General features: G+C 35.5%; 2 protein-coding genes across 3 annotated transcripts; one reads left to right on the top strand and one right to left on the bottom strand.

Annotated features, from left to right (window-relative positions):
- The first annotated feature begins 822 nt into the window (after positions 1-822).
- On the top strand, positions 823-4114 carry LOC136850853 (NADH dehydrogenase [ubiquinone] 1 beta subcomplex subunit 2, mitochondrial-like). Its single transcript, XM_067124884.1, is given in 5 exon segments — positions 823-1010; positions 3029-3126; positions 3129-3151; positions 3815-3841; positions 3843-4114. Coding segments are annotated over 5 exon segments (279 nt in total). The 5' UTR covers positions 823-927; the 3' UTR covers positions 3891-4114.
- Positions 4115-4923: 809 nt separating this feature from the next.
- Noc1 (Nucleolar complex protein 1) lies at positions 4924-24322 on the bottom strand. Of its 2 annotated transcripts, none has more exons than XM_067124882.1 (19): positions 24215-24322; positions 20643-20830; positions 19948-20085; positions 19439-19547; positions 18842-19033; positions 18016-18212; positions 16780-17015; positions 16372-16507; positions 15788-15990; positions 15085-15232; positions 14086-14346; positions 12641-12841; positions 11532-11685; positions 11071-11203; positions 10217-10392; positions 7475-7630; positions 6138-6196; positions 5847-5997; positions 4924-5411 (listed from the first exon to the last, which is right to left on the bottom strand). In XM_067124882.1, the coding sequence occupies exons 2-19, from the start codon at positions 20805-20807 to the stop codon at positions 5194-5196; spliced, it is 3033 nt and encodes a 1010-aa protein (XP_066980983.1). In that variant the 5' UTR covers positions 20808-20830; positions 24215-24322; the 3' UTR covers positions 4924-5193. The 2 variants fall into 2 exon arrangements, with proteins under 2 accessions (XP_066980983.1, XP_066980984.1); XM_067124883.1 differs by having other exon boundaries at positions 24205-24317.
- Between the last annotated feature and the right edge of the window lie 865 nt (positions 24323-25187).

The following is a 25187-nucleotide window of genomic DNA, read 5'->3' as shown; positions in this document are numbered from 1 at the left end:
TATATTTATAGTAACATCAGAGTTATCTTACAGTATATATTTTATTCTAACATTTTTTCTTTTAGTTTCACACTGAACAAACGAATGTCTCCATGAAACCCAACAGTAAAATCTAACATCACCACACGGCGGAATGTTACAAAGCTACAGTGGCCACACGTATATTTATAGTAACATCAGAGTTATCTTACAGTATATATTTTATTCTAACATTTTTTTTTAGTTTCACACTGAACAAACGAATGTCTCCATGAAACAACAGTAAAAGCTAACATCACCACACGGCGGAATGTTATAGTGGCCACACGTATATTTATAGTAACATCAGAGTTATCTTACAGTATATATTTTATTCTAACATTTTTTTTTTTTTAGTTTCACACTGAACAAACGAATGTCTCCATGAAACCCAACAGTAAAAGCTAACATCACCACACGGCGGAATGTTACAAAGCTACAGTGGCCACACGTATATTTATAGTAACATCAGAGTTATCTTACAGTATATATTTTATTCTAACATTTTTTTTTTTTTAGTTTCACACTGAACAAACGAATGTCTCCATGAAACCCAACAGTAAAAGCTAACATCACCACACGGCGGAATGTTACAAAGCTACAGTGGCTACACGTATATTTATAGTAACATCAGAGTTATCTTACAGTATATATTTTATTCTAACATTTTTTTTTTTTTAGTTTCACACTGAACAAACGAATGTCTCCATGAAACCCAACAGTAAAAGCTAACATCACCACAGAACAGAATATTACAAAGCGTATTATGTCCACAGAAGAGAATATTCTCCCCCACCCATGTGATTATGAACTGGGGCCACAATGTTGTTGACCGAACGCCGCCGTCTCTGGTCTTTCGTCCACCATTGTAAATAGTAACAGCTGATCGGCCGTGGTCCGGGAAGAAAGATGTTGCCTCTAAGGTCTGTCTTGAGAACTGTGCCCATTTTGAAAAGAGGAATCTCAACTTCGGCCACTAAGTTTGGAGGAGCGTAAGTTTCATTCATAAAACGGTAATAAAAGAGTAGTAAAAAGAGTTAGGTTACCCGTCAGGCTCGGGTAGATTTGGTCTCGCCGTGTGATTGCTTACCGTATACCTTCGGCTGTCGCCGACTTCAAATAGGATTTGCCGTGTTGGCTAGATGATTATACTCGACCCAAATTGTTCATAGGAATTATTAATGTTTATAGGCAAAGAATTTGGGTAGTATAATGAAATTTATAGGCAAAGACACCGGGTAGGCTAGTATGCAGAGTGTGGAGACACTGGTAGAAGTTGGTAATATCCTGTATCGGAAACTTTAATAGGATAAAAGTTACTCTGCATGCTCAAAAGCACTCGAAAAGCAACTCTAATGGTTGATTTCCGACAGTTTGTCAATCGAGGATTTTTCTGCAAAAAGTAATTTTTTTCTATGTACTCAATGCTATGTGTTACTTGCTGAGGTCCGGGAGGGAGAAAGCCCCCCTGGCCAGGTCAGCGAACGGCACCCTAATTCAGGTTAGTAAGGTAAGTTCTGGGAACAGAAATTTAGTCCTGCCGATGTGTTTCTGATATTCAGTGTGGTAGGTCTAAGCATTAGCTCTGCGGCGGCAATTTCCTTCTAATTTGATGTTTTATACAGTTTTTTGATTGCTAATTATGGATTTACCTTCAGTTTTTGTCACACGAATGTAATTAACCTGTAATTAACTCCCGAAGTTCACCCAACAAGGGTTTCCATACGCGATCTTCACAAGACAGAGCACAGGTACGTCTGTTTGAAACGGTTCATATCCCATCCGACATGTGAAATAACTTGTCAACGTATGGGTACCGCCGCCCCCGGGCCAGTACTAAGCACGGTGAAGGGACATTCCATTTGGCTGCATTTGGCCGACAACAAACAAATGCTCTGCCAATATCAGAAGCCCTAAAAGTGTAGAAAAAACCAGTTTCCAAGGTAAAAACAGGAGCGGAGCTAATACTTAGAATTACCTTCAATGTTAGCCTAGTTGGGGCGGGTCCAGGATGGGAGGGTCCAGGATGGGAGACGAAGGCACCCGGCCAGGTCAGGGCAGTGCGCATTGTTAGGTTAGGAAAGTAAGGTTTGGTTATGTCAGGACACAGCATTCTAGGAAAGATTAGGTTTTGCATGTTTTCACAGTTGGACTTCTCACGCCTACCTGTCTCCCTGCTCTGAATCCGCTCCTAGAATGGAAATTTGTTATGCTACAGAAGACTGTAGCCTATGGGGGAGGGGGAAGCTAAAGTTTTGCAAGTTGCCTACTAGTAGGCAAGCTTATAGTCAAACTTTAGTTCATCATGGAAATTAATTTCCAATAGCTTCTCATGTGATTTTGATGCATTTGACATAAACTTTTGCAGGAACCAAATAGTTAATCCATAACATATCCCTTATAGGTACATAATGATATGGGCTCCCAGTATGAAAATGGGATTTTTAAGTAAGGGTAATAGATATGTGTAAAAATAGGGATGCTTCCTAACCTAACCAGGGCCCGTTAGGTTTTTGCCCCCACTTAGGCTAACAGTCTATTAGTCTGTTGCTTTAGGAGAGCCTGCCATCACCAAGCACTTTTTCTATGGGTGCTTTTGAGTAAGGATGTCTTGTTACGCTCCTACTGATGGATAAATTGGAATTTTTGTATTTATGAGATGATTTGTTTACTCTGAAAATAGTGTCATTAATGGAGGTGTGAAGTGCATTAGTGAGTATTGTGAATTCTCATCCCCTCTGTTAAGATGGATCCCCCACCATGTACTACTCCATTGCAGCTGTTGGGAAGTGTTTGGTAGCCTAGAGGAGGTAGGCTAGATACTGTGGAAGAGTTAGCTTACTGCTTCTTCCTTGCCAAAAACACTTCTGTACTCCTTCCCCCAGGTATACCACCCTCTTCACTGAGAGGTGGGTAAGTTTGGGTGGTGGGGGATTATTACATCTTTTCTTATGATGTTGACTGCTACAATCTGCAGTTGCTGCAACTAAACCTTTCCTTTATTTCACAGATGGGCATATCGTGTAGCACCCCAAGCTCCTTCTAAGGTAACGGTATTGAAAGCTGAAGTGGTAGGAGCTGTGATGTGGTGGTGGATCCTTTATCATCTTTTACAGAGCCTGAACATATTACAGTAAGTCTTGTTAATTTCATTAAAGTTTGACAAGGTTGTCATTCTTGCATGCAACAAGTAGAAGACTTCACTCTGTTTTATGCACAGTACAATACAGTTAGGTCACTTATGTTTGTTTTTTTTTTATATTAAATAGCAGTTCAGGCTACTTGATGATATTGGTACAAACTTATTTTACAATAAAAACAAGATATTATAAAAACCCACGCGACGTAACTAGTACCCTCCTCTTCCTCACTCTCAGGATGGAGATTGGCATGCTAGAATGTGCAGTACTCTATTGATAAGTACTTCAGATAAAAGGGAGTTGGCTGACTCATGGATATTTGATGGATAGCCCACATGGCCCAACCCCCTTAAAGTAGAGAATGTAGAACAACCTTACAGTCAAATGTATCTTTAGTGATGACCAAATCAAGATTTTCAGTTTGTCCAAGTGATAAAATTTTTAAGGAGCTGCAGTAGATTTAATAAGATACTGTATATCATTAAGACCATACCTTTTGGGTTGGCCCCGTATGATTTAAAAACGTCAATGTAAAGGTCTGGTTTTATTAAACCAGCTCAATATGATAGATTTTCTTGTTTCGGTGAACATCATGTTATCAGTAAAAGTAGACCAAAGTCTAGCTCCCTTGTTAAAATTCTGTATTTATTTTACAGGGTGAATTCCCGTATCCTGATCCCGCCAAAGTGGACAGATGCAGAGCTCGGTATTCCTCCTGATGATGAAGACTAAAATTTTCTATTTTCTGGTATGTGTGGTGTAAGTCATAGGTTATATTTTTCTTTAGTCTTTTGTGAAAATGAAGCAAAGTGATATATTTATTTACATAACAACCGTATTGTTTGCACTTTGCATTATTGAATGTGGTTTCAATAAAAGTTAACTGGGTACTAGAATGTTTAGAATTTTGGGCTCCGACATGTAATGTACTGTAAATATATATATGTTCAGTTGTTCTTCTTGTTTTTATTACTTTTAGAGCATCACTTCTTCTCCATCCAAGTGCTCTGCTGTTTAACCAAGTATATTGACAGTGGTTTCTGGATATCCAGTTGAACTTTTGAATTCATCCTTGGAAAAAAAAATAGATTGCAGTGAAACTGAAAACTAGCTGCTTATTGATGCAGTTCTCAAATTTTACTTTCTTTAGAACTGATGGTCATAATAAGCTGTTTTTCATGCTCCACATTGTTATGTGTATATAGCAATTTTTTGCAGCTTTGTTCATGAATGCATTTCAGTAGCCATCTTGGCCACACAAAGTTATGAACCTGGTGAACTGAAGAGGCTCTGTAATTACCACTTAAAAAATCCTGTTTATTGGGACTTTTTGTTGTTATTTTTAAATTGTAGTTAAAAAGAGGTAGAAAATTTTTGAAATGCCTCTTAAATTATAGGACGAGTTATTACGGGTAAAAATGTGGTTACATAATTAAGACAAATAAACAAGATTTGCATATATGGATTACCTCAGATAGCTTAAGTATTTTGTTTTTGTAAGGAAACTTATACATCATGTACTGAATGTTTGTACTCATCATTCACTAGTTTCTCGGGTCTCTTTGCGCCCCATGGCCATTCACACATGACTTCCAGGGTCAAATGGAAGTTTTGGTAATTCCCTTTTGTTATGAACAGATGTTATCCCTACACTCACCCCTCCTTGGGTGGCATAGTTTTATACAGATTAATTAAATGGTAGGTTACCTTACTGCATATCTTGGACATATAAATGCTTGATTGATAATACAAAACAAAGACCAGCAAAATTAGCAACAACTTTATTTTAATACACAGGCGTACCCCTAACAAAATAGTAATGGATCTTGCAGTTCTATACTGTCACATGTTATTGTTTTATAACATTCAGTGTGACTGTTCCCAAGATGACATGCACTGCCAATATACATTTATGTCATAACAGAACAATCTCTGTACAAATCTAAATGTCAAAATCTGCTCCGTAAAATGTTTCATACATCATGAATCAACAACAGTTTAGGAATAATTAGGAAACATACTGGCTGATAACAGGCTATTTTCTTCTACCCCTTTTTGCTTTGAAGGAGCCTTTACCCCTAATCTTGAGTTTATTCTTTGGTCCTCTGACCGAGTTTTTGAAATGTTTTTGACCTCCCGATCCTCTGGAAGGTCTATTTTGTCCTCTTTTCTTCCACTGCCCTCGATTTCCGTAGCGACCGCGGTCTCTTATTCTGTCATTGCGATCGACTTCCCAATTCAACTGTTTGGCATCTGTGAGAAAAATCGAAGATCGTCATTTACCTAATACAGTGTTGTAGGCGTCTGAATAAACTGCAAGATTATAATACTTAAAATTACTGATATTTGTAAATTGATATCTCCAAAAGCAGTTCTGCTTTACTAAAGTAGTACAAGCTGATATCTGAAATTGTTTATAGTGTTCTTGCTTTTAACTAAGACTGCAAATTTATTAAAATATATTACATTCTACAAATACTATACATGAAAATAATAAACTGCATCTCAACAGATGTGTAGCACTCACTCATGAAGTATTGTTATGATGAATAATTATGAAAAGTCAATTTAAACTATCCCCCCACCCACCTGTATTCAAGAATATAAGAGAAAATGAGGGCTGATTACAAGAAACCCAAGTTCAAGAGGAGTCTTATATTTAAATGATTTAACTCGTGCCCTACTTACGAGCATGATCCTTGTTAGCGAGCTCCCTCGACGTAGCTGTTGGAAGACCGGCATCATCCTCTGCATTCTCTTCTAGTAAGTGAGCAAAATCATCTGCACTTGCAAACATGGAGTCCAGTGAATCAGACTCTTTCTTCCCTTTCTTCTGGAACTGTAAATTTTGAATCAGAATGGTGATCAGGAGGAAATACAAAAGAGTACTGTGTTAAACATCAATATTTTGAGTATAGTACCGCATACTTTATAAATAAAGAAAAACAGAATTCTAAAAATAAATGAAAAGTTTGGTACCTTTGATTTTCCTTTTTTCTTGGCTGTTGCAAAACCACCATCAAACTCATCATCATCATCTAAAAACAAGAAAAAAAGACAACTTATTACGGTGCAGAATTTGCCATTTCTTGAAGTAATTCATGGATTTAGAAAGGTAGTTCTACTTGATTTCAAAATAAAATTCAGATTCAGGCACAGAAATTAAATTGCAGTGTCTTTATAAAAAATACAGTTCTAAAGTTTTTGTCATCTGTATCTTTTGATGTACTGAAGAGCCCTCTATGAAAACACTGAAAGTTTAAATTTTTAGAATGATTAATTTCCAGTTTGGTTTGTTATAAGGAAACCACAAAAGTAGTACAATATTTAAAAGGAAAAAGTTCAGTATCAGCAGATCTAAATAGGAAAAAGTTCAGTATCAGCAGATCTTGAAAGAGCAATCAAGAATACCACAATAAGCAATGGGATTGGTTTTAAGGTAAAGGACACTTCTTGAGCAAGTGATGGTGCTCTACCAAGGTACAAGATCTACACGGAAGACAGTGGCATGTATGTCAGAGGATTTTGAAATAATGCTGTTGACTATTAAGGATAAATCAGTTTATCACAGTATGATGTATTAAGCTACAGAGGATTGCTACGAAGGAAAGTGGGTGTATGTGGATGGACTAATCTGTAAAAGAATGAAAGAGTGGAATGGATAAGAGTATCACAGTATAATGTACTAAGGTACAAAGGACTGCAAAAATGGGATGTCAGTGTATGTGGATGAACTAATCTTTAAAAGAATGAAAGGGTGGAATAGATAAATAACCTTTAAAAGAATGAAAGGTGGAATAGATAAGATCAAATTTGTGTAAGCAAAATGAAGATTGTGTGAAAGCAAAAGTAGCATTAGACAGGGTAAGGAGTATGGATAATGCACAAGTGCATATTGAATGTAGCATACAGAATTATGAAGTTTAAGTGTGATATGATATTAATGATGTTTGACAAGTATTAGAGGAGCTAATAGTGAAGGAGGAGAAACAGAAGCCATACTGAATTGTAAGACAAGGACTAAGCAAGCAGTTATAACATTAATAGAAACAGTCTAAATAAGGTATAAAGAAACTGCTGGTCAACCAGTAAATAAGATTGTTAAATATTTGACTTTTTGAAATTCTGAACTTTGAAAATGAGTATCAGTATACAAAGTTCTAAATTATATATAAAGCTTTCATCACAAAAATCCACATCTCACAAATTATTTTCAGAGCCACATCTTTTGTCTAAATCATAAACAGAAATCTTGTCTCAGATTTGAGAGGAAAGTTTTCTTGACCAGTTTACACATCTGGGTACTGATTTCTTACCTGAAAAAGCAACATCTTCTTCGTCAAAGTCCATGTCTTCCTTATCACTGCCCAAATCATCATCTTCAGAGGCGTCAGAGTAACCCTCAAAAACAGGTTCTTCCTCATCACTAGCACCTAAGTCCTCATCACTTTCCATGGCATCTTCACCTGAACCTGCATAATACAAAACTTTTTAAACAACAAAAAGCTAATATATAAGGAAAAGAGAATAAAACAAAAATGTTTTACTGTTAAACTGCCTAATATTTTATACAATGCCGAAATATCAGTATTAAGTGGTTACTCTGCAGTTATTACTGTATTCTGTATTCCTCTATAATACACAAATAACCACTGTAACATACAGGAGAGACAAATTATGTTTTAAATTTTTCCAGTGTGATGCTAATGTTATTGCAACTGAATAACACAGGAAGCATGTGAGATTTATAACAGTATATATAGTTTTTTTTTAAGGCAAAAAGGACACTCAAAATTTTCACAATTAGTATTCCATTTAGAAACTTTTTTTCAGTAATACATGAAAATATGCAAGTGTGTATGTCCCTGCAAATTAGTGGTACATGCAATGCTTTACGTGCAGTTTTAGTGTTTCTTAAAATCCACAAATATATCCTCTGCAATATATTTATGTTCCTTAAACTACAAACCTATATTTTACATAATCTGTGAGCTGAAGGTGGACATTGTAAGCTACCATAAAGTGGGGAGAAAAGCAAAAACATGTCTGTCTCCTTATAGCTCTTTTTATTTGCCATCAATCAGTTTAATCTCATGTAAAACGATGGTCTAACAAGCCAATTCAAATATTCTGGATGTGCCTTACTTGCATATGGAACTAGTTTTATATATGATGAATAACAGAGCAAGGTGGGAGAAAATCATAACTGCAGAAACCTTGACTAGAGCATATTGTTGGTTCAACAAACTTTTTCTCTAATTTTTTTTATATAAAGTAATATCTTTATTTTCCAAAGGTAAATGGTAGCACTGGGCAGGCTCAGCTGCACTTAGAGGAAGCAATGATGCCATGTATTGGTAGATCCTAAAAATGCATCTGACAGTATTGAGACAGATAATTAAATGGCCATTACAAAGGCAGAGGCTTCCAGACGTATTCATTAAGCTAGTAATAATGCTAATGAAGAAGCCATGAAGGACACAGAAAAAGGGGGGGGCCTGGGAGACGCTTTATGCAGATACCCTAGCAATAGCAGCAAAATCTGAGACATTGGTGGTGGAAATAAAAGGTGGAAGAGTGGAGTGAAGAGGAAACAACTGACAATCACTGTAAGCAATAAAAAACATGACTATTGGAAATGAAGCAAAGGAAAGAGTATAGTCAGGTAAGTGGCCATATGGTTGGTGTGGGAAAGCTGTGAGGGCAAACTCTGTATAGTGTACCATATGTAGCAGATGGCATCAATAACGGTGCTGAGGATTACAAAATGTTGTGGGGAAAGGTGTGAGGGTAAACTATATACAGTGTATCACATGTGGTAAATGGTGTCAATAATGGTGCTGAGGATTGCAAAATGAACACAGAGTAACAAATTTCTGATGCCTTAAATGTACAACAAAAGCAAATTTGGAATTGAGGGGAGTTGAGAACCCTGTTGTGACAGACAGGCATGACTTAGAAGTACAGTAGTCTATATCTGCTACCTTGGGGGAAGACTGAAATTTTAGAGTTGACAGACGATTAAGAAAAAAAGTAGCTGCAGCAGGGATGAAATAAAGAGATAGATAGACTACTGGGATGTAGAAATGCCCCATTAGTACAGACAGCAAAGACTTATGCTGGGTACATAAGGTCTGCATTATTCTATGCAGCAGAAATAGAGGCACTTTCAAAGGTAACCGAGATTCTGAAAAGGTGTGACAATGGAAAGTTAAGGGTCATGGTCAAAGTACGTTAGGAAGGTTACTAGATCCACTTATGTCACATTATAACACAGTCTACCAGAGATGAGGCCGAGTTATGATTTCTCATATATTTGTTAACAATTATCTGCTTCGTGATGTTTTCCACAAAGCTATGGCAGTTCACCTGAGTGGGATTTTGTCTCATATGCTGAACTTTATCATGGTATGCAAGCCTGTCTACATGAATCATCAAACCAAGGTTGATCATTAGTCTGGATTTTGATAGATTTCCACAGGATGAAGCAAGCTAAAATGCCTAATACCACCCCCTTCGCTTTCTTCCGAGCAGAGTTTATCATAAATTTCAGAAAATATGAACTGAGATGTACATCCTTGGCACAATGGTCACGGATACCAATAAACTTCCAGACTTTCACCTCAACTATGGCTGAAACATAATGGAAAATAAATTCTATCAGGCAAATGCTAGCATTCCAGAGCCCTCCTGACATACTGATCAGTAACACCAGATGCAAGTCAGCCACGGTTTAGCAATGAATGTCAAGGTAGCAAAAGGTGTTGTGAAGTAAAGGATTAGCCCATGACCATTCTTTCTTGGGGACAATCAAATATAGTAATCACAAATGGGTTTGTAAACATTCAAAATGCATAAACATTATGAGGAGCAGAAGTAAACAGGATGGTTAGTATCCCTTCTCTCTGTGGTAGTTGACGTTATCTGCTGGTGGTGTCAACTAATGAATGATACCCCTCCCATGCCTTAATAGCTATATATTTTAAAACACCTTTATGTACTCATGTGAGTACAGTATACATCTAAATTTGAAAAAACAGCACACAAAGAAAACATACCCTTAGGAGTGCCAGATGTCCCAGCAGAAAAATCTATATCTTCATCAATGTCTGACTCATCACTTCCTGCACCACTGATTTTATTAAGGTACGCGTCAAATTCATCATCATCCACACTGTCTTCATCATCATCTTTTTCCCTCTTCTTTATCTGAGTTTTGAATTTGGTAAAATAGCTGGAAATAACAAAGTTACAAATGAAAATTGGGTAATATTCCACAATAATGTGATTGTCTAAATTTGTATTAATTTAAATAAGTTATTTCTATAAGAGGAATGTAAATACCCTAATTGCATTCCACGGCTCTGTGATTTCCCTGATACCTTTTGAAAAACATTACTGTATTACAGAATTTTATTACTGTAGTCAATTACAGATGAAATTTTCTAAACAAAACTGTGATTTAATCAAAATTATTCTTACAATAGGCTACTTTCCACATATCCTTGTGATACGTATATTCTTTCATCTCGCTCAACCATGTCAGTTACTTGAATGAACGAGGACATGTGCTGTCCAACCTCATCCTCTTTAGTGAAATCAAGACTGGATTCAAACCCAAGTAAGGGTGATCAAACCAAAGGTCAATCCAGAAAAGGTTAAAAGTTAAAAGAAAAAAAAAAGTAGAGGGCAAGAAACCCCTACTAATTTGGCTAGAGCAACAATATAAAAGTTCTACAGTATTGAAGAATAGTGTTTCGTAACCCTTGTGGAAACAATAAACTGATCAGAAAAATAAAGAACTCTTTAAAAAAAGTTAAACTACAGTGAATAAATATATAGACATAATTCATACTTTCATGATGACAAAACTTAAAACACAATTCATGATGACAAAACTCAAAACACTAACCTATGGAAAAATTTTTGGTCTTCAGGAACTTTGTCACCCTCTAATTTAATGAAGTCATCACTGTTTACAGCAATTCCTCGTGCACCATCTGGAGTGTAATATGCTCGACTTCCAAGTGTAAATGCCGTAGGGTCTATGAAAGAAAAATGCATTAAACTGGCTAATGTGAAGTACTATTTCAATTATACTTACAATTCCCTTGCTGGGTATCAAACTTACAATGTGACCTTAGTTTTCGGGAATATCCATCCATTAATATTGTTCAACAAAGACATACAAAAAGCAGAATGATGGACAAGAAGTGATGGGAGACAAAAATAAGTACATACAATACTTTACATTGCACTAGTATACCCAAAACTCAAACTATGAATAGGTCAGAATGCTTAATCTACTTATTTTATAGGTATTGCGATCCAAGTTTTTTATTTCATTTACTTATTAAGTAACAGAGTACTTACTCATTTTTTCAACATCCTTCTTGGGATTCTTATAAACAAATCTATCTAGGAATCTGATGAGAGTAAAATCTTGTAAGGGATCCCCTGAATAGCTAACCAACTCTCCAGTTATAATTTTTTCAGCAAAGACAGCAACCGATGGGTGGTAGTGAGCCTGGAAAAAAAAGTGTGTGGAATCAAGGATTTGAAACATTTCTCTTGGGTCAAGACACTAATTTCTATAATGTCCGTACTCTTGAGCAAATGACCTACAATAACATTATTACTGTAAGCACTGTTATAAAAAAAAAAACAAATATGGTGGTGAACACATGGAAAAGAATTTGCATGCAATGGTCATCACATCCAAGTACAGTTAAAATATCTTTAATGGACATATACAGAATATTGTAAAAAATAATTTTTATATTTAATAAAAAAGCCTTATATCCTTGCTTGTGTCAGGGTCCTTGTATTGTACAGTAGTATCTCTGTCAACCCTGCCCTTTTCTCATGTCAAAGTAAACTTTGTAGACTGTTAATAAATTACTATGTTGCCCTGTTCTTTGCCTGCTTGGCACTTTTCATCTACATACTATTATTCCTGCATTATTAATACAGCACCATGTTACTTTTTTTCTATAGATTCCATACAAGTTATTCCAAGATATAAAATTTACTAAACATTACACTGATACTACAGTAGTCTGATTCTGAACATAATTGTCCCAAGTCATTGCTTGACTCATGACTGAGTAGTATATGATGAACTACTTATGTCAGAAACATCCTCTAGTTTGAAGTAAATGAAATGTATTGAATTATTATCTATTATTTACTTTTAACCATTAGAACCTTTTACTGTAGTTTCATCAGAAAATATTTATATAAAATACTTTCTTCACTGTTTGTCTTTCCTAGCTATGACAGGCTGGCCTATGGGACCTCGTATTAATGCCTAGGCTAGCCTAGAGTAACTAGGTGTAGTTAAAGGTGAAGAGTGACTACAGGCAAAGCAAATGAGAGGCATTACTAAACAAAGTAATGTTTTGATGACCATGAAGCTGTGATGAAAAATATCACTGCCAATCAATTGGAGAGCAGAATATGCAAATATTTTTCCCACATACCTGTAGAAGTAGCAGCTCCCACAGTGAGGTAAAGTGCGCGCCACAATACTGGGGGTTACGTAGGTATGGATCATAATAATTTCTTTTCAATGTCTTTGTCGCAGTAGTATTTGTACAGTGAAACCAAGATGAACTGAGAGGAGCAGGCACAAAAACTGACTGTGATTTTGTACAACCAGAGTCGTCCTCCTCATCTAAATCCTGTGGGCATATGAAATAATTATTTATATAACCTGGAGACATTTGTATATAAAGCTGTCAAACATGTTCCAATAATATATTCAATATTTTGTATAAACATTTTCATATGATTGTACTTTAAATCAATAATTAGACAATGATCTGTGTACTACACAAAGAAATGGTAAGGGCAAGATAATTCAGCACCACATGGGGAAAAATATTTAACACTATACAGTAGTGTTGAAGGAAAGAAAACGTCCGACCATATTTTCACCGGCTTCATTTTTTTCCTTGTTGCGCCGTAGTATGTGTTGCCAAATGTGGACTGCAAAAATAGTTATTTTTCTGTTTTCTGTCAGTGAACATTCAAAATCCCAGAAGCAAAATAACTTATCTGCAATGCTACACAACTACAAACCTTCTTGATCACTATCTTTAATAACCTGTTTTATATTGCACTGTTATTGATCCTATGGCACTGTTGCAATGGTCTAATTGACAACTGCTATTGCTGGGAAAACTGAAACTGTTTTAAACAAATGTGTTTAAAACACAAGATCTTAGAAGGCTGCTTTATTTTTTTAAATGAGACCTGAAAACTGAAGCAAGGTCAAACAGAAAATATGAAAAGTTATATGTAAAAAGCATTGCAGCTGGGAACTAAAGGGTCAGTGCAAAGGACATTTACTACTTCTGAAAGGTGACACACAGTACACTGTAAGCAGTACACCGTTATTAGTCTGGGCTTTGGACATCCATACACAAGATCCACATTTCAGCAATAGCAAAACAAAAGGTGGGAGGCACATGGCATTAATTTTATAATTTCAACAGAATCATGGAGTTGGAGTACATTAAGAGATCGGTCAGACCAACAACAACTTTGTTTTGTGCAAGAGGGGAGTGCACTATTTTAAAAAATTGCCAAACAGCCTCCAACGATCATATTATCAGCAAGTACTGAAAAGAAAACTATCCTGTCGGTAACCTGGTCAAAAGGCAATACTAGTATCAATTTTAGCAAGCCTGGACTCAAAGTCATTGGTAATGCTTTACAGAGCCACCAGTAAAAAACCAACATAAAAATGCAAGCTCAGCCTCTAAAGTTTGGAGAAGACTGTGCTTAAGGCTGGCATGATATAAGTTATGATAATTAGATTTTAAAGAACAATTTATTTTCTTGGTATACAGTTATACCCCTGAACACCACATCACATGAAAGTCAAAAAAATTAGTTTGAATTTCCATTTCTCTCCATATACCTGTTTATAATCATCAGATTCCTCCTTTATATTGCTTTTCTCAACAGGATCAACTTCTTCTTTGACTTCTTCTTTCATATCAGTTTCAACGTCAGCATCATCTACATCTTCAAATGTCTCAAAATCATCTGGGTCAGCACCATCTGCAAGGCTCTGCAACGCTGTCTGAATGGCCCTCTTCATATCAGCTTTCTCTTTAATGATTTCAGAAATGAGGAATAAGATTCCACAAATCTGATGAGGTGCCTGATACTGGGCCACCTAAAAGACAAAATTATAAGAATTAGTAAATTGCTGTGAGTTTTTTTAGAGTGCCTGTTCTACTGTCTGATGTATCAAGTCTACTGTATCAATGTATGGATCTGAACACTCTTCAAGCCACCGTCATAGTTAGGTGAGGACAGGACAGGGTTTGGTTTAAGATGTTAGGAATTATTTAATGATAAAACTGTGAAAAATAAGCTTATTTACTGATAATGAATAGCAAAATGACAGTCCAGATACAAGTTTGGCATTTTAGTCGGATTTCTTTGATGCACTGGGCAAATTCAATTAAACAGCTACCCTTTGGTCTCAAGGGTGCCTGTTACGAGGCATTTTACTGTAACAATATAGCAGTAGTAATAATAATTATGATCTTTGAGTAATTACTGGTAATACCACAGTATCATGGATTCTGGCTAGGTACATTTAAATACAGTAACCACATTATATCCATGTACAACAAATAAGACCATCATGTGGCAATCTTAGAAATTACTAAAATTCAAAAGCTGTTAACATAAATTACGAAGGCACCCAGGGTTTCCATTACAAAATAATTTTCTACTTAATTCAGCTTCTTTAAAATGAAAAATCTTGATATAATAATCCAAATCCCAAGACTGAGGAGGAAGACAAAAGCAAAAAACAAATAATGAAATGCTGATGCAAGGTTATGTACAAAATAAGATATTATGGTAACTCAGTTGTGAAAGATAATCAAACTAAACACCCTACCTGTAGGAGTCTTTTCACAAAAGCCTGACGTCTCTCCAGTGAGTCATCTCGCACCATAGCCTTAAATACCAGATTTAAAAATGCAGCATTCCCAGATGATGTGCTGAATGCTGGATCGTGCATCTGACCATAGAGGGCCTGATAGAAGCTGAAAATTTTCATAAGGATAATTCTAGATGCAGCATTTTAAGACATACAAAATTAAATGCTGGTGATGTTGACAGAGCCATGTCTTCAGGGAGTGGCACTAAGGTTACGGTAGCCCCCATCCAAATAAGCAGTAAATAAACTGGTGTGACAAGATCAAAGGCATCACACAAAATTAAAATGTCCAACATAACCTGACTCTTTAAACTGAACTGTATAAGTTCAAATTAATTATAACTCATTAATATTGGTGATAATGTGTGGGTAAAATGTGCAAAGCTTAAAGATCTAATTATTAAACTTACTTTGAAAGAGAAAATAAACACAATACTGTAGTGTGATTTGTCTGTACATTGTCACACAACATGTAATGAATGAACCTCTTTCTCTAAGGTTTATGATCAACTCTTAAATACACAATGAAAAATTTTACAACTGATATCAAAACCATATAATGGCAAGTGATTTTCCCAAAAGAAAGGCAGCAGTGAGTATAAACACATTATTAAAGTTTGATGAAACAATCTGAAAATCACAAAATGTTGAATACACTTACCGGTCTTCAACCTGATCTTTGCTCGTCACTACTTGATAAATAAGCTGCAATGCCTGAGTAGCTATAGCAAAGTTCACGACGTGACAAAGTTTGTAAAGTGTTTGAAGCTGCTCCTGTAGAGCCTCACCTTGCAGATGTGAGAATGGAAAAGCTCTATTTATCCCACGCAACAATGCAGACATCATTCTTGTGTCAACCTCACCCTTGAACAAGTAAGAATAGACGAAAGTTCAAGCCAATTGGAAAAACAAATGCTTACCTACTACAACAACATCTTCGTTATTAAATTTATTGATGATCTAAAACTAAGTAAATGTGAATTATGAATGACTATTACAATCTGTACAAAATAACTGGTTTACCATTGTTTGCTTAATTCAGGATGTGTGTACAATGGTACGGTATAGAATGGTCCATCTATTTATCTGACTTAGCTAAAGTTTCCTGCACCTTGTTTCCATAATAGTTTCACAGTAATTAATCTTTGATATGGTTATCAGCTTGGCAAGCATCCTTGTATTAAATTCTAAATAACTTATAGGTATGGGAATAAAAGGGAGAACAAAAACTACTTCTCAAAATACCTTCTTTGTGCAGGCCTTAAAAAAGCCAATGTAAAGTTTCAACAATTTAGCGGCAAGCTTGGAGTCATTGCTACCGAAGATGATGTCTTTTAAATAACACAGAGAGTAATACTGTGTTTTTGGAGTGACATTGGGTCTGCAATGAAAACGGAAATTAATAACACAATGAAACTTACTCCTACAAAAGTTGTATACTTGTTGAAAAGCTGAATACTTTAATAAGTAGGAGTAAAATAAACTCCAATTCATCACTTGGCGATAAGGAATACACTACTACTAATACTAAATCTATAACAACAAATAAAGCAGCATTTAAATCTGTAAGTAGTTTACCATTTCAGCATCACGTAAAAATATATGGATGTCAACCTACTCTGTAATTTTCAAGGGAAACGATCAAATACTAACCTGTACAACAAAATTTCCACTAAGTTCACCACCATATTTTTCATATGGGGACATCGCTGCAGAAACCGATGGAGTGAATACATGGTTTGAGAGGCCACTTTCCTAGACGGATCACCCAATTTGTTTATTATAGCTTCCAACACAATTTCTGTGTTTTGCCCGGGATGTGTTATTACAAGATTTACCAAACTTTTGATTCCAACTATCTTTGTGTTATCTACTGTATAGCTTGTTACCTGAAATCAGTACTCAAGACATTATATTACATTAAACAAACAAAGGGAATAACAGTACAAGATATATCTTTCGTACAGTTCAACTTCACTCTAGATTTATTTACCATTTAAGATAAAAGTTGTTCTTTTGATTCACTACATTTTGTAGAGTAATACAGCCACAATTAAAGGTACAACTGTGCTATCTATTCAAATTAGGATATATTCAATGAAGTAGTTTTGAATGAAACACCGTTTCCCATACAGTAAATGCTACCATACATCAATGAAAGAAAGATGATCCTAATTCAAAACTGGGACTTTTGTTCAACAGTACATGAATGAAAATCTATGAGAATTTTACTTTAAAACCTGCAATAAAAGAAAAAAATTATTCAGTGAAATTTTGTTTATTCTAAAAGTTTGCAAAAATGTAAGTAAGCATGACATAATTTAAAATCCTTTTCAAGTTTCATAAACACATCCTCCTATTTATCTTCAGTAAAAAGTGGGTACAAAAGAGCAGAGTGCTTACATTTATTTGCAGAATGCAAACTTTGTAGGATGCATGATGCCAGATAAACCAAATAACTTGGTAACCTGGAAGTAGTGCACACACATATGTACGCTAACCATAAGGATAACCTTGTACCGCATTACGACTCATGATTCGCTGAACACAGAAAGGATTCTTTAATTATTCTATTTAACAACAGTCAATTTCAACTTCTGACATCAAGCTCGCTTTTTTGCGGAACATAAAAAATATTGAATATTACAAGAAAGCCACTTGCTGTTCACAAAGCATCATTGTGTACAAAATCAGTTATATAGTACACAATGCTTCAGATATTTTGTTTTACCACTTGGAATATTGTTCTCTTGTTGGATGTCAACATTTTTTTGTCTTCTAAGTGGTTTCCTTTCATCCAACAGTTGCATAGAGCATTTCATTTTTTGTATAAGTACAGTCTAACTATAAAAAATGCATATTCTAAACCGAAGACTATTTCAGTTATACCTGTGCAAGCTGTGAAACAAGCCTCTGGAAGGCACAGAGGAGTTGATCTTCGAAGTACCAAAGAGCAAGCTGTTTCTCTGCCTGTTCCCTATTACTTGCAAGCAGAGGCACAAGGCATGAAAACTTGTGGTCCTCAAACTTCCGGGCAACTCTTTTCCCAGGAAGAAGAGTGGAATCAAGAAGCTTCTGAACTGAATCTAAAAAAAAATAAATAAAACTTAATAATGACAACATTCCTCATTATTATTATCAATGCTACAGAGTTTAACTGGACCACAAACCACCACAATATGTAAGCATGGAAAATATTTACCAGTTAAATTACCACATACATGTGTTTCATCCTAAACTGTAATGGCACAATAATCACTCACTTAGCCTACCTTATGCATATCAACATTTTGCCAATGAAGCAACAAAAGAAAACAATATGAATAATTCACTAACTTTAAGTTAAAAAAATGTCTGTACATCACAAATACAGCCTACACTATGATAGAAAGTAACTACTCTTGACTAGAAAGAGCTGGAGAAGCATTACATGGATTATTTTTTTAAAAATACAACAATAAGCTATTAAGTATAAAGCAACGGAAATTAACATTGAAAGCACGTTAATTTCCTTATAAAGTATACCTACCCTCCATTATGCTCTACATAACATGTTCCTTTCCAGCACTCTATTTTTCTTAGCCTCCCAAACAAACAGATAATAACTATATGTCTGCACTTACAGCCTTCAGGAAGCACTGATTTTAAAACATGGAATACAAAACCAAACGAATGATGATTAATACACAAAAATTTAAAAAAAATTTATACATACCTAACGCTTCTTCAAATTCATTTTTGGCTTTGGGAGATATCATCAGTATTATAGAATTCAAGTTACGTAATGAGTGAGCAGGAGATTCCATGCATCGCAGAACATGGGCTGCCAGCTTGTCACGGAAAGTGCCAACATTGTAGACAGTCTTGCGAAAATCCATGTCACCCTTTTTCGAGCTTCTCTCTTCAACTGAAATGAAGCATTCAGGGCATTTATTACAGTAATTCATATATTTTTCATTTTCTTATACTGGATATTTTAATGTCACTGAATTCACACACACAAAAATCTTACAACTGAAGATTAAAAAAGAAAAACACTGGCATGAATTCAATGAATTTTATGAAGTAAAATAAAACAATGCCCTGTATATACTACGCAAACTTGGACAAAGAAACCTGAATATTTGTAACTGAATGAGTTTCAGTTCCTCATTTAAACTAGAAAGATTAAACAATCTCTGACATCTTTAGTTTTGGGAAGGAATTTTTTAGATAGCCTTTCTAATCCTAGCATGGTTGCAACACAACAAACATACTGGTAATAATGCATTTAAAACCCAATTTGTTTTTTTACAAATGAATTGAATCTTACTTCTCTTGTAATTTTCTGTATCTTGGCTAAGTATTTTCGAGGCAATGCCTTTTAAATCCTTCTTGGTTAAAGGATCAATTTGCACTCCTTCCGAATCCTCTCCAATAAGCTGTAAAGAAACAAAAGAAACAATTGACTAAACGGCAAATTAATAAGATGAGAATTAAAAGATTTTTCTCCACAAATGAGAAAATCTGAATTGCCCCTTTATCAGATGTTCTCATGGCCATTTAATATGCACGAATCCAGATCTTACTGCATCACAGTAACACATAATGCCCAGTTATGATTAGCGTGAAAATAGCAGAATCAAAATTTACCCAGAATTACCAAATACAGCTTCAGATTTAACAAAAACTTAGCAAATATATACTTGGGTTATGTATACTAAATGGCAACAGTTAGAGCCTGAGATACACCAACCACTGCAAACTCATGACAAGATGACACAACGGTAAAATGTTTATCAACAATGCCTACATTACATTGTGAAACGGAAAAATGCTTACCTGATCAAACCAACTGATTCCACTTTTAATAAGAGTAGTTGAGCGAGGTTTGTAGTTAAGCCACAGCACACTCAGCTTACCCCTTAAATCGTTGCCCTCACCTTTTTCAGTTTTTATTTTGTCAAGAGGTACTGGCAACTGAAAAGATGAAAGAAATTTTTAACCCACCGTATATCACACAGAAGAATGAAGAGTAATTTAACAGATTAATTGAGGGAATATTGCACCGTTGATATATTCACCATAATCAATAAGTTCAAAGAGGAACAACAATAATCACAATGGTGACTAAAAAAAAATGTGATACAGTAATACTCCCTAAATACAGATGAGACAATGGGCAGGTCACACATAAAACATACAATATCCTTCACTCTTTTCTCACATAAAACATACAATATCCTTCACTCTTTTTTCACATAAAACATACAATATCCTTTGCTCTTTTATGAGAATTCATCAGTCGTGTCTATCACCATACTTTTGAGAATTACAGCAAACATTTACAATTACATAAAATTTACCTGTTTTGGTAAAATGATTGTATCTAACTCTTTTTGATATTAATTGAACTGCACTTCCTTGTGATACTCCTAGAAAAACTACTGTAATATGATCTGACACTGGAAGTTATTTTTCCAGTCAAAAGTACATATCAATGTACTTTCAGAAATTCTGTTTGACACAGCTCTTACCTCTTGTTTTACATCAGTTGTAGTAGATACCTCCGAGTCTTGAATCTTGAATTTACTCTTCTTCTTCTTCTTCTTTTTCTTGAGAGAATGAGAACTTTCATCATTGGATTTTGTAATATGTGCAGTGGACTGACCCTCTGTTGTCTCCAGTTTTATCTTCTTCATGCTTAAAAGAAATTTTCAAAGTCCTGAAAGACAGAAATACTTATTGAATACAATATAATGAACACTTGTACAATTCACATTTACATCATAATGAACACTGAGTAAAACTGCAGTATTTAAGGTTGTCCTATCTTTGTTACCAGTCTCATACAAATCTGACTGACAGAAATTCAGATGGAATTATTTCTTGAAATGAATACAGAAAGCCTTTCGCATGAAAATATCTATACACTAAAGTACTTTAATTCCTCTGAATGATAAATGCAGCCACTAAATGAAATTAATAACGCAAAGTCCCCATCTAAGGATACACATTTTAAACTGGCTAAAGATCAAATGTCAAGAATTATCCTACTATCGTATAATCAAGTTAATGGTAAAGAACGTAATCATTTAACTCTCCCATGCTTAATGTGCCAGATGGCAAATGAATGCTTTTCAGATTGCCAAAAACTCTTTTTCAAGGCAATTACATATCTATTTATATTATTACTTTAAAGTAGATAAGAAAAAATACTGTATTTTTAAAGTTGGATTGTTGCAACACAAAACCCATTACTGTGCACCATCAATTTCCAGACAGTTCACTGAAGAAGAAGGGACCTCCTTTCCATCCCTCTGTTTTTGCATTCAGGCCCCTGAGCATCCCTAATGGTGAAACTGGACATCCTCTGCATTTGTTATTAAAAAACCCTCAATCATGTTCCCTGACTTTTTGTGCTTACTTTGCACATTTACACTTGAATCATTCTTATTTATGTTATTAACCTCCTCGGTGGTATTAGTTACTAATTAGTTAGCCTTTTTTAATTCAAATATGATTTTCTCAGTTGCTAGATTTGCTCAGCTGGGCACCACACCTCCCTAAGTGCCTTTCTTCACCTTTCCCAGTGAGTAGTAAGGTTATTTTATTCCTTTGAAAAGCCATTTGGTTTGCAGTTTCAGCTGTTTAGTCAGTGTAGGCTTTTTCTCCAGTCGTCTGAAATGCAACAATAGGTTCTTTTTCCACTTAGTGTTGGGTTTATTACTAATTTTTGCTTGTCATTACATTAACTCATTTATATATAGTATTTAAGTTCAGCAGTGCCTCATCATTGCAAAGTTTATGTTTCTAGACTACTTTGTTTTGACAGTAGTATTTTACTTTTTACTGGGTATTATTTGTGCCTTAGCTTCGTACCTTCCTAACTGGTTTAGCTTTTAAAATTAACCTAAAGCATCTGTGATACAAGTATTCTCTTGTTAGGATTTTCAACAGCTTTACTATCATCAATAATAACATCTTTATCGGGTTTGTCTTGTAGCCATAACCTACTGCGTACTATACTTTTCTGTGATGACCATGGTATGTTGTTAGTATATGACACATCAAACGTATTTGTGCTCCTGACAAAGACTGTCTTAGTTTTGTTCAGTATTGAGAACAGATCCCATTTTGTGTGCAGTGCCTACAAGGGTCAAGTATGCTCACCCAAACTCATGTGTGAAGCATGTAAGGACTGATCTCTGTTGCAGCGAGAACTTTATAACACTAAGATTTGCCAGCAATTTTGAAAAAATGTGGAGGTCCATACCATTTCTGCCAATAACACTATGAAGGCTTGTCCATTGTTGTTGTTTTCAAGATGTTCCCTAAGTTCTTGGAAATTGTTGGGTGGTGACAGCCATAATCACGATTGTGTAATTTTTTTGTTTTTCTGTTAAGTAGTACTTAATAGTTTTCAATCAATTAAAATCTTATAAATTCTCAGATCAAGTACCCAAATGTGCTCAAGCTTTGGCCATTTTTCTCGAGTCTGTTAAGTTTAACAGTAGCTGCCTTGAGGATAACAAGTGATGATGGAAATCTCAAGAAATGATATCTATCATATGCCAAATTAAGAAACAGCAAAACTCTATCCACCTGAAAGCAATCCCTTCCACTGATAATCACATCTTACTTTATCCTATGAGTACTGCACTCTAGGTCTGGTAGGGGTGGGGAAGGGGACCCTAAGAGGGGAGGTGGTTGAAGTCCTCAGTTAGTTTAGAATCTGGCACCCTAGGCTAGGTTAGGATGCATCCCCGTATTTTACTCTATGACTTATGGTAACCATCAGGTAAGGACCTAGCACCCTACATTAGGTTAGGTTACGGAAGGTACAGTAAGGGTAAGATACATCCTTGTAATTGGCCTTGTGACATTTCTTTCCTAATAATGTATTTGTAACTGATACTGATTACAGGCAGGAACCATGTATTTATCGGGCTGATTATCTTGTGATTTGTGCTTTTTATAAAAATTTTCTTAGTAATTTATCTATTTTTTCCCCAACAAAGCCCTGGTTTCTAACTTGGGCCCTCCATAATTATTATAAGCAAGGGAATGGAGAAAACAAAACCAAGCAGTTCATAAGAAAACTGAAACAGACGAAAAAATAAACAAAAAAAGGTATGATTGAGGTATGTTATAAGTTATATACAAGTTGCCATGTCAAACTTTGCAGTCCTGGACACTGGTCCCCAAAGATGGCATTGTGCATAGCAAAAAGATGTGAATGCCGCTATTCTACTGCCAAATCAAATCTTTTTTTATGCAAGTTACATATTAAAGAGCTAACCATCATCATATAAAAAATGAATACCGTATAAGGTAACACACTAGGTTATAATGCAATATGAGCATAGGTCACATTTGATGGTAAAACTGCAGACTACTAGCCTACCTCGGTAACCAGCAGTTTACGTACGTGCAAAATTGGTGCGCATTTAGTACCAGCCCCGTAGGGATGAACGTAAAAACATAAATGAAAGACAATAAATATAAACAAAAAGGCAAAAACATAATGACGGGAACAGGTTCCAGAAACGAAAACAAACCTCGCCCTTCCTAGAATATCATGTCCTGACCTAACCAGACCTTACCTTCCTAACCTCGCCTAGGGGGCCGTGCCCTGACCTGGCTGGGGGGCTTCAGCCCTCCTAGACCTCCCAATGTAACACTTAACACTGGAGACAATGAACAAAGCCTCCGTTTGCAGGTAGTCCAGTCGTTTTGCAATGGGGATATGGCTCAACTTAAACTATCTGACCGATGGTACCAGTCAAAAAATAAATTTATGGCACCTAAAGTTAAACTATGTTAAGTTAGGCTAAAGTTGATCGTCTACACTACGGGATATTTCATACAATCTGGTTAAGCCTACATCGCCCATTTCGATGTGAAGGAAGGGTCAGTGTTTCACAGTTAACTCCATTTACCTGTGTCACACCTTCACTTCATTGCATTTCTTTAAATGAACATAAATTAGACTCCTACGTCGAATTGTACCCGACATTAGGTTACTCTCTCATCTAAATCTACACGCAGCACTGTATTTTCAACTAAGCTAGAATGTTAAAAAATGTCAATTCTTACCGTTACTTACGCTATAATATTATAAAATAGGCGTTAAACTATTAATTTACGACGATTTCGTCAGGGCAACGAACACGAGAACGGACAAGAATATGTAAACATTAACACATGTTACTTGGTATTGTTCATTTGGACATAAGAGTAGATATAACCTATTATGACTTATTTTCAGGGAAAAAAGTCATTAAATCTATGTATATTAAAATTATCTAAATATTTATATATATAAAATTAACATTAAATTAATATTTTTTATGGTAATGTATAATTTAAATAATTCATCTAGAAAGTGTGACAAAATTATGAAATAAACGTTTCCAACGGGTTCCACTCTTCTTCTTACCATTTGAAGAAACCTGCTGAAGGGCAATTAGGCATCAAAATGCACTTTCCAGGTCCCCAGCCCTTTCTCATAGTTCTTATCCATGTGCGTCTGGGTATCATAACTCCTCTAGTACTCACAGGAGCCTATCCAACCCAATCAAGTACTACTTTACCTTGGGTAGTGCGAAGGACATGTCTACGCAATCTCCATCGCCCCTTCTTTAATATTTAATCTAAATGATGATTCTACCACAGCCCGGCACTCTCCATCAAGTTCTTTATTGATTACCTTTTTTATCATTTGCCAGATCTAATCGATATCCAAGATTTCCACCAGACTGCTATACATTCCTGACGCCAATGCAGTATTAAACGATTGCTTACACCTACTCAGATATGGTTCCGAAACTGCGAATCAGTTTCGATATCATATCGTAAAAGCCTTTTAGTATTCATCTTCGAAGCTTTAATTTCAGTTTTTGCGTTGCAATGACAATTTGATCATATGTACCAACATTTGCTCCCACACAGCTCCGAACACTCCTCAGAGTTGATTTTCTTTCTCGTTTAGTGGTTATGTGATCTATTTGGTTTCTATGACTGCCATCTGGAAATGTTTGAATGAAGTTGACGGAGGCATTTGGAAACGGGTGCCTGGA

The sequence above is a fragment of the Macrobrachium rosenbergii genome, chromosome 22 (assembly GCF_040412425.1).
Source record: "Macrobrachium rosenbergii isolate ZJJX-2024 chromosome 22, ASM4041242v1, whole genome shotgun sequence".
Classification (NCBI taxonomy): domain Eukaryota; kingdom Metazoa; phylum Arthropoda; class Malacostraca; order Decapoda; family Palaemonidae; genus Macrobrachium; species Macrobrachium rosenbergii.
The sequence above is the reverse complement of the archived record's forward strand: the minus strand, read 5'-3'. Positions and strand labels throughout refer to the sequence as shown.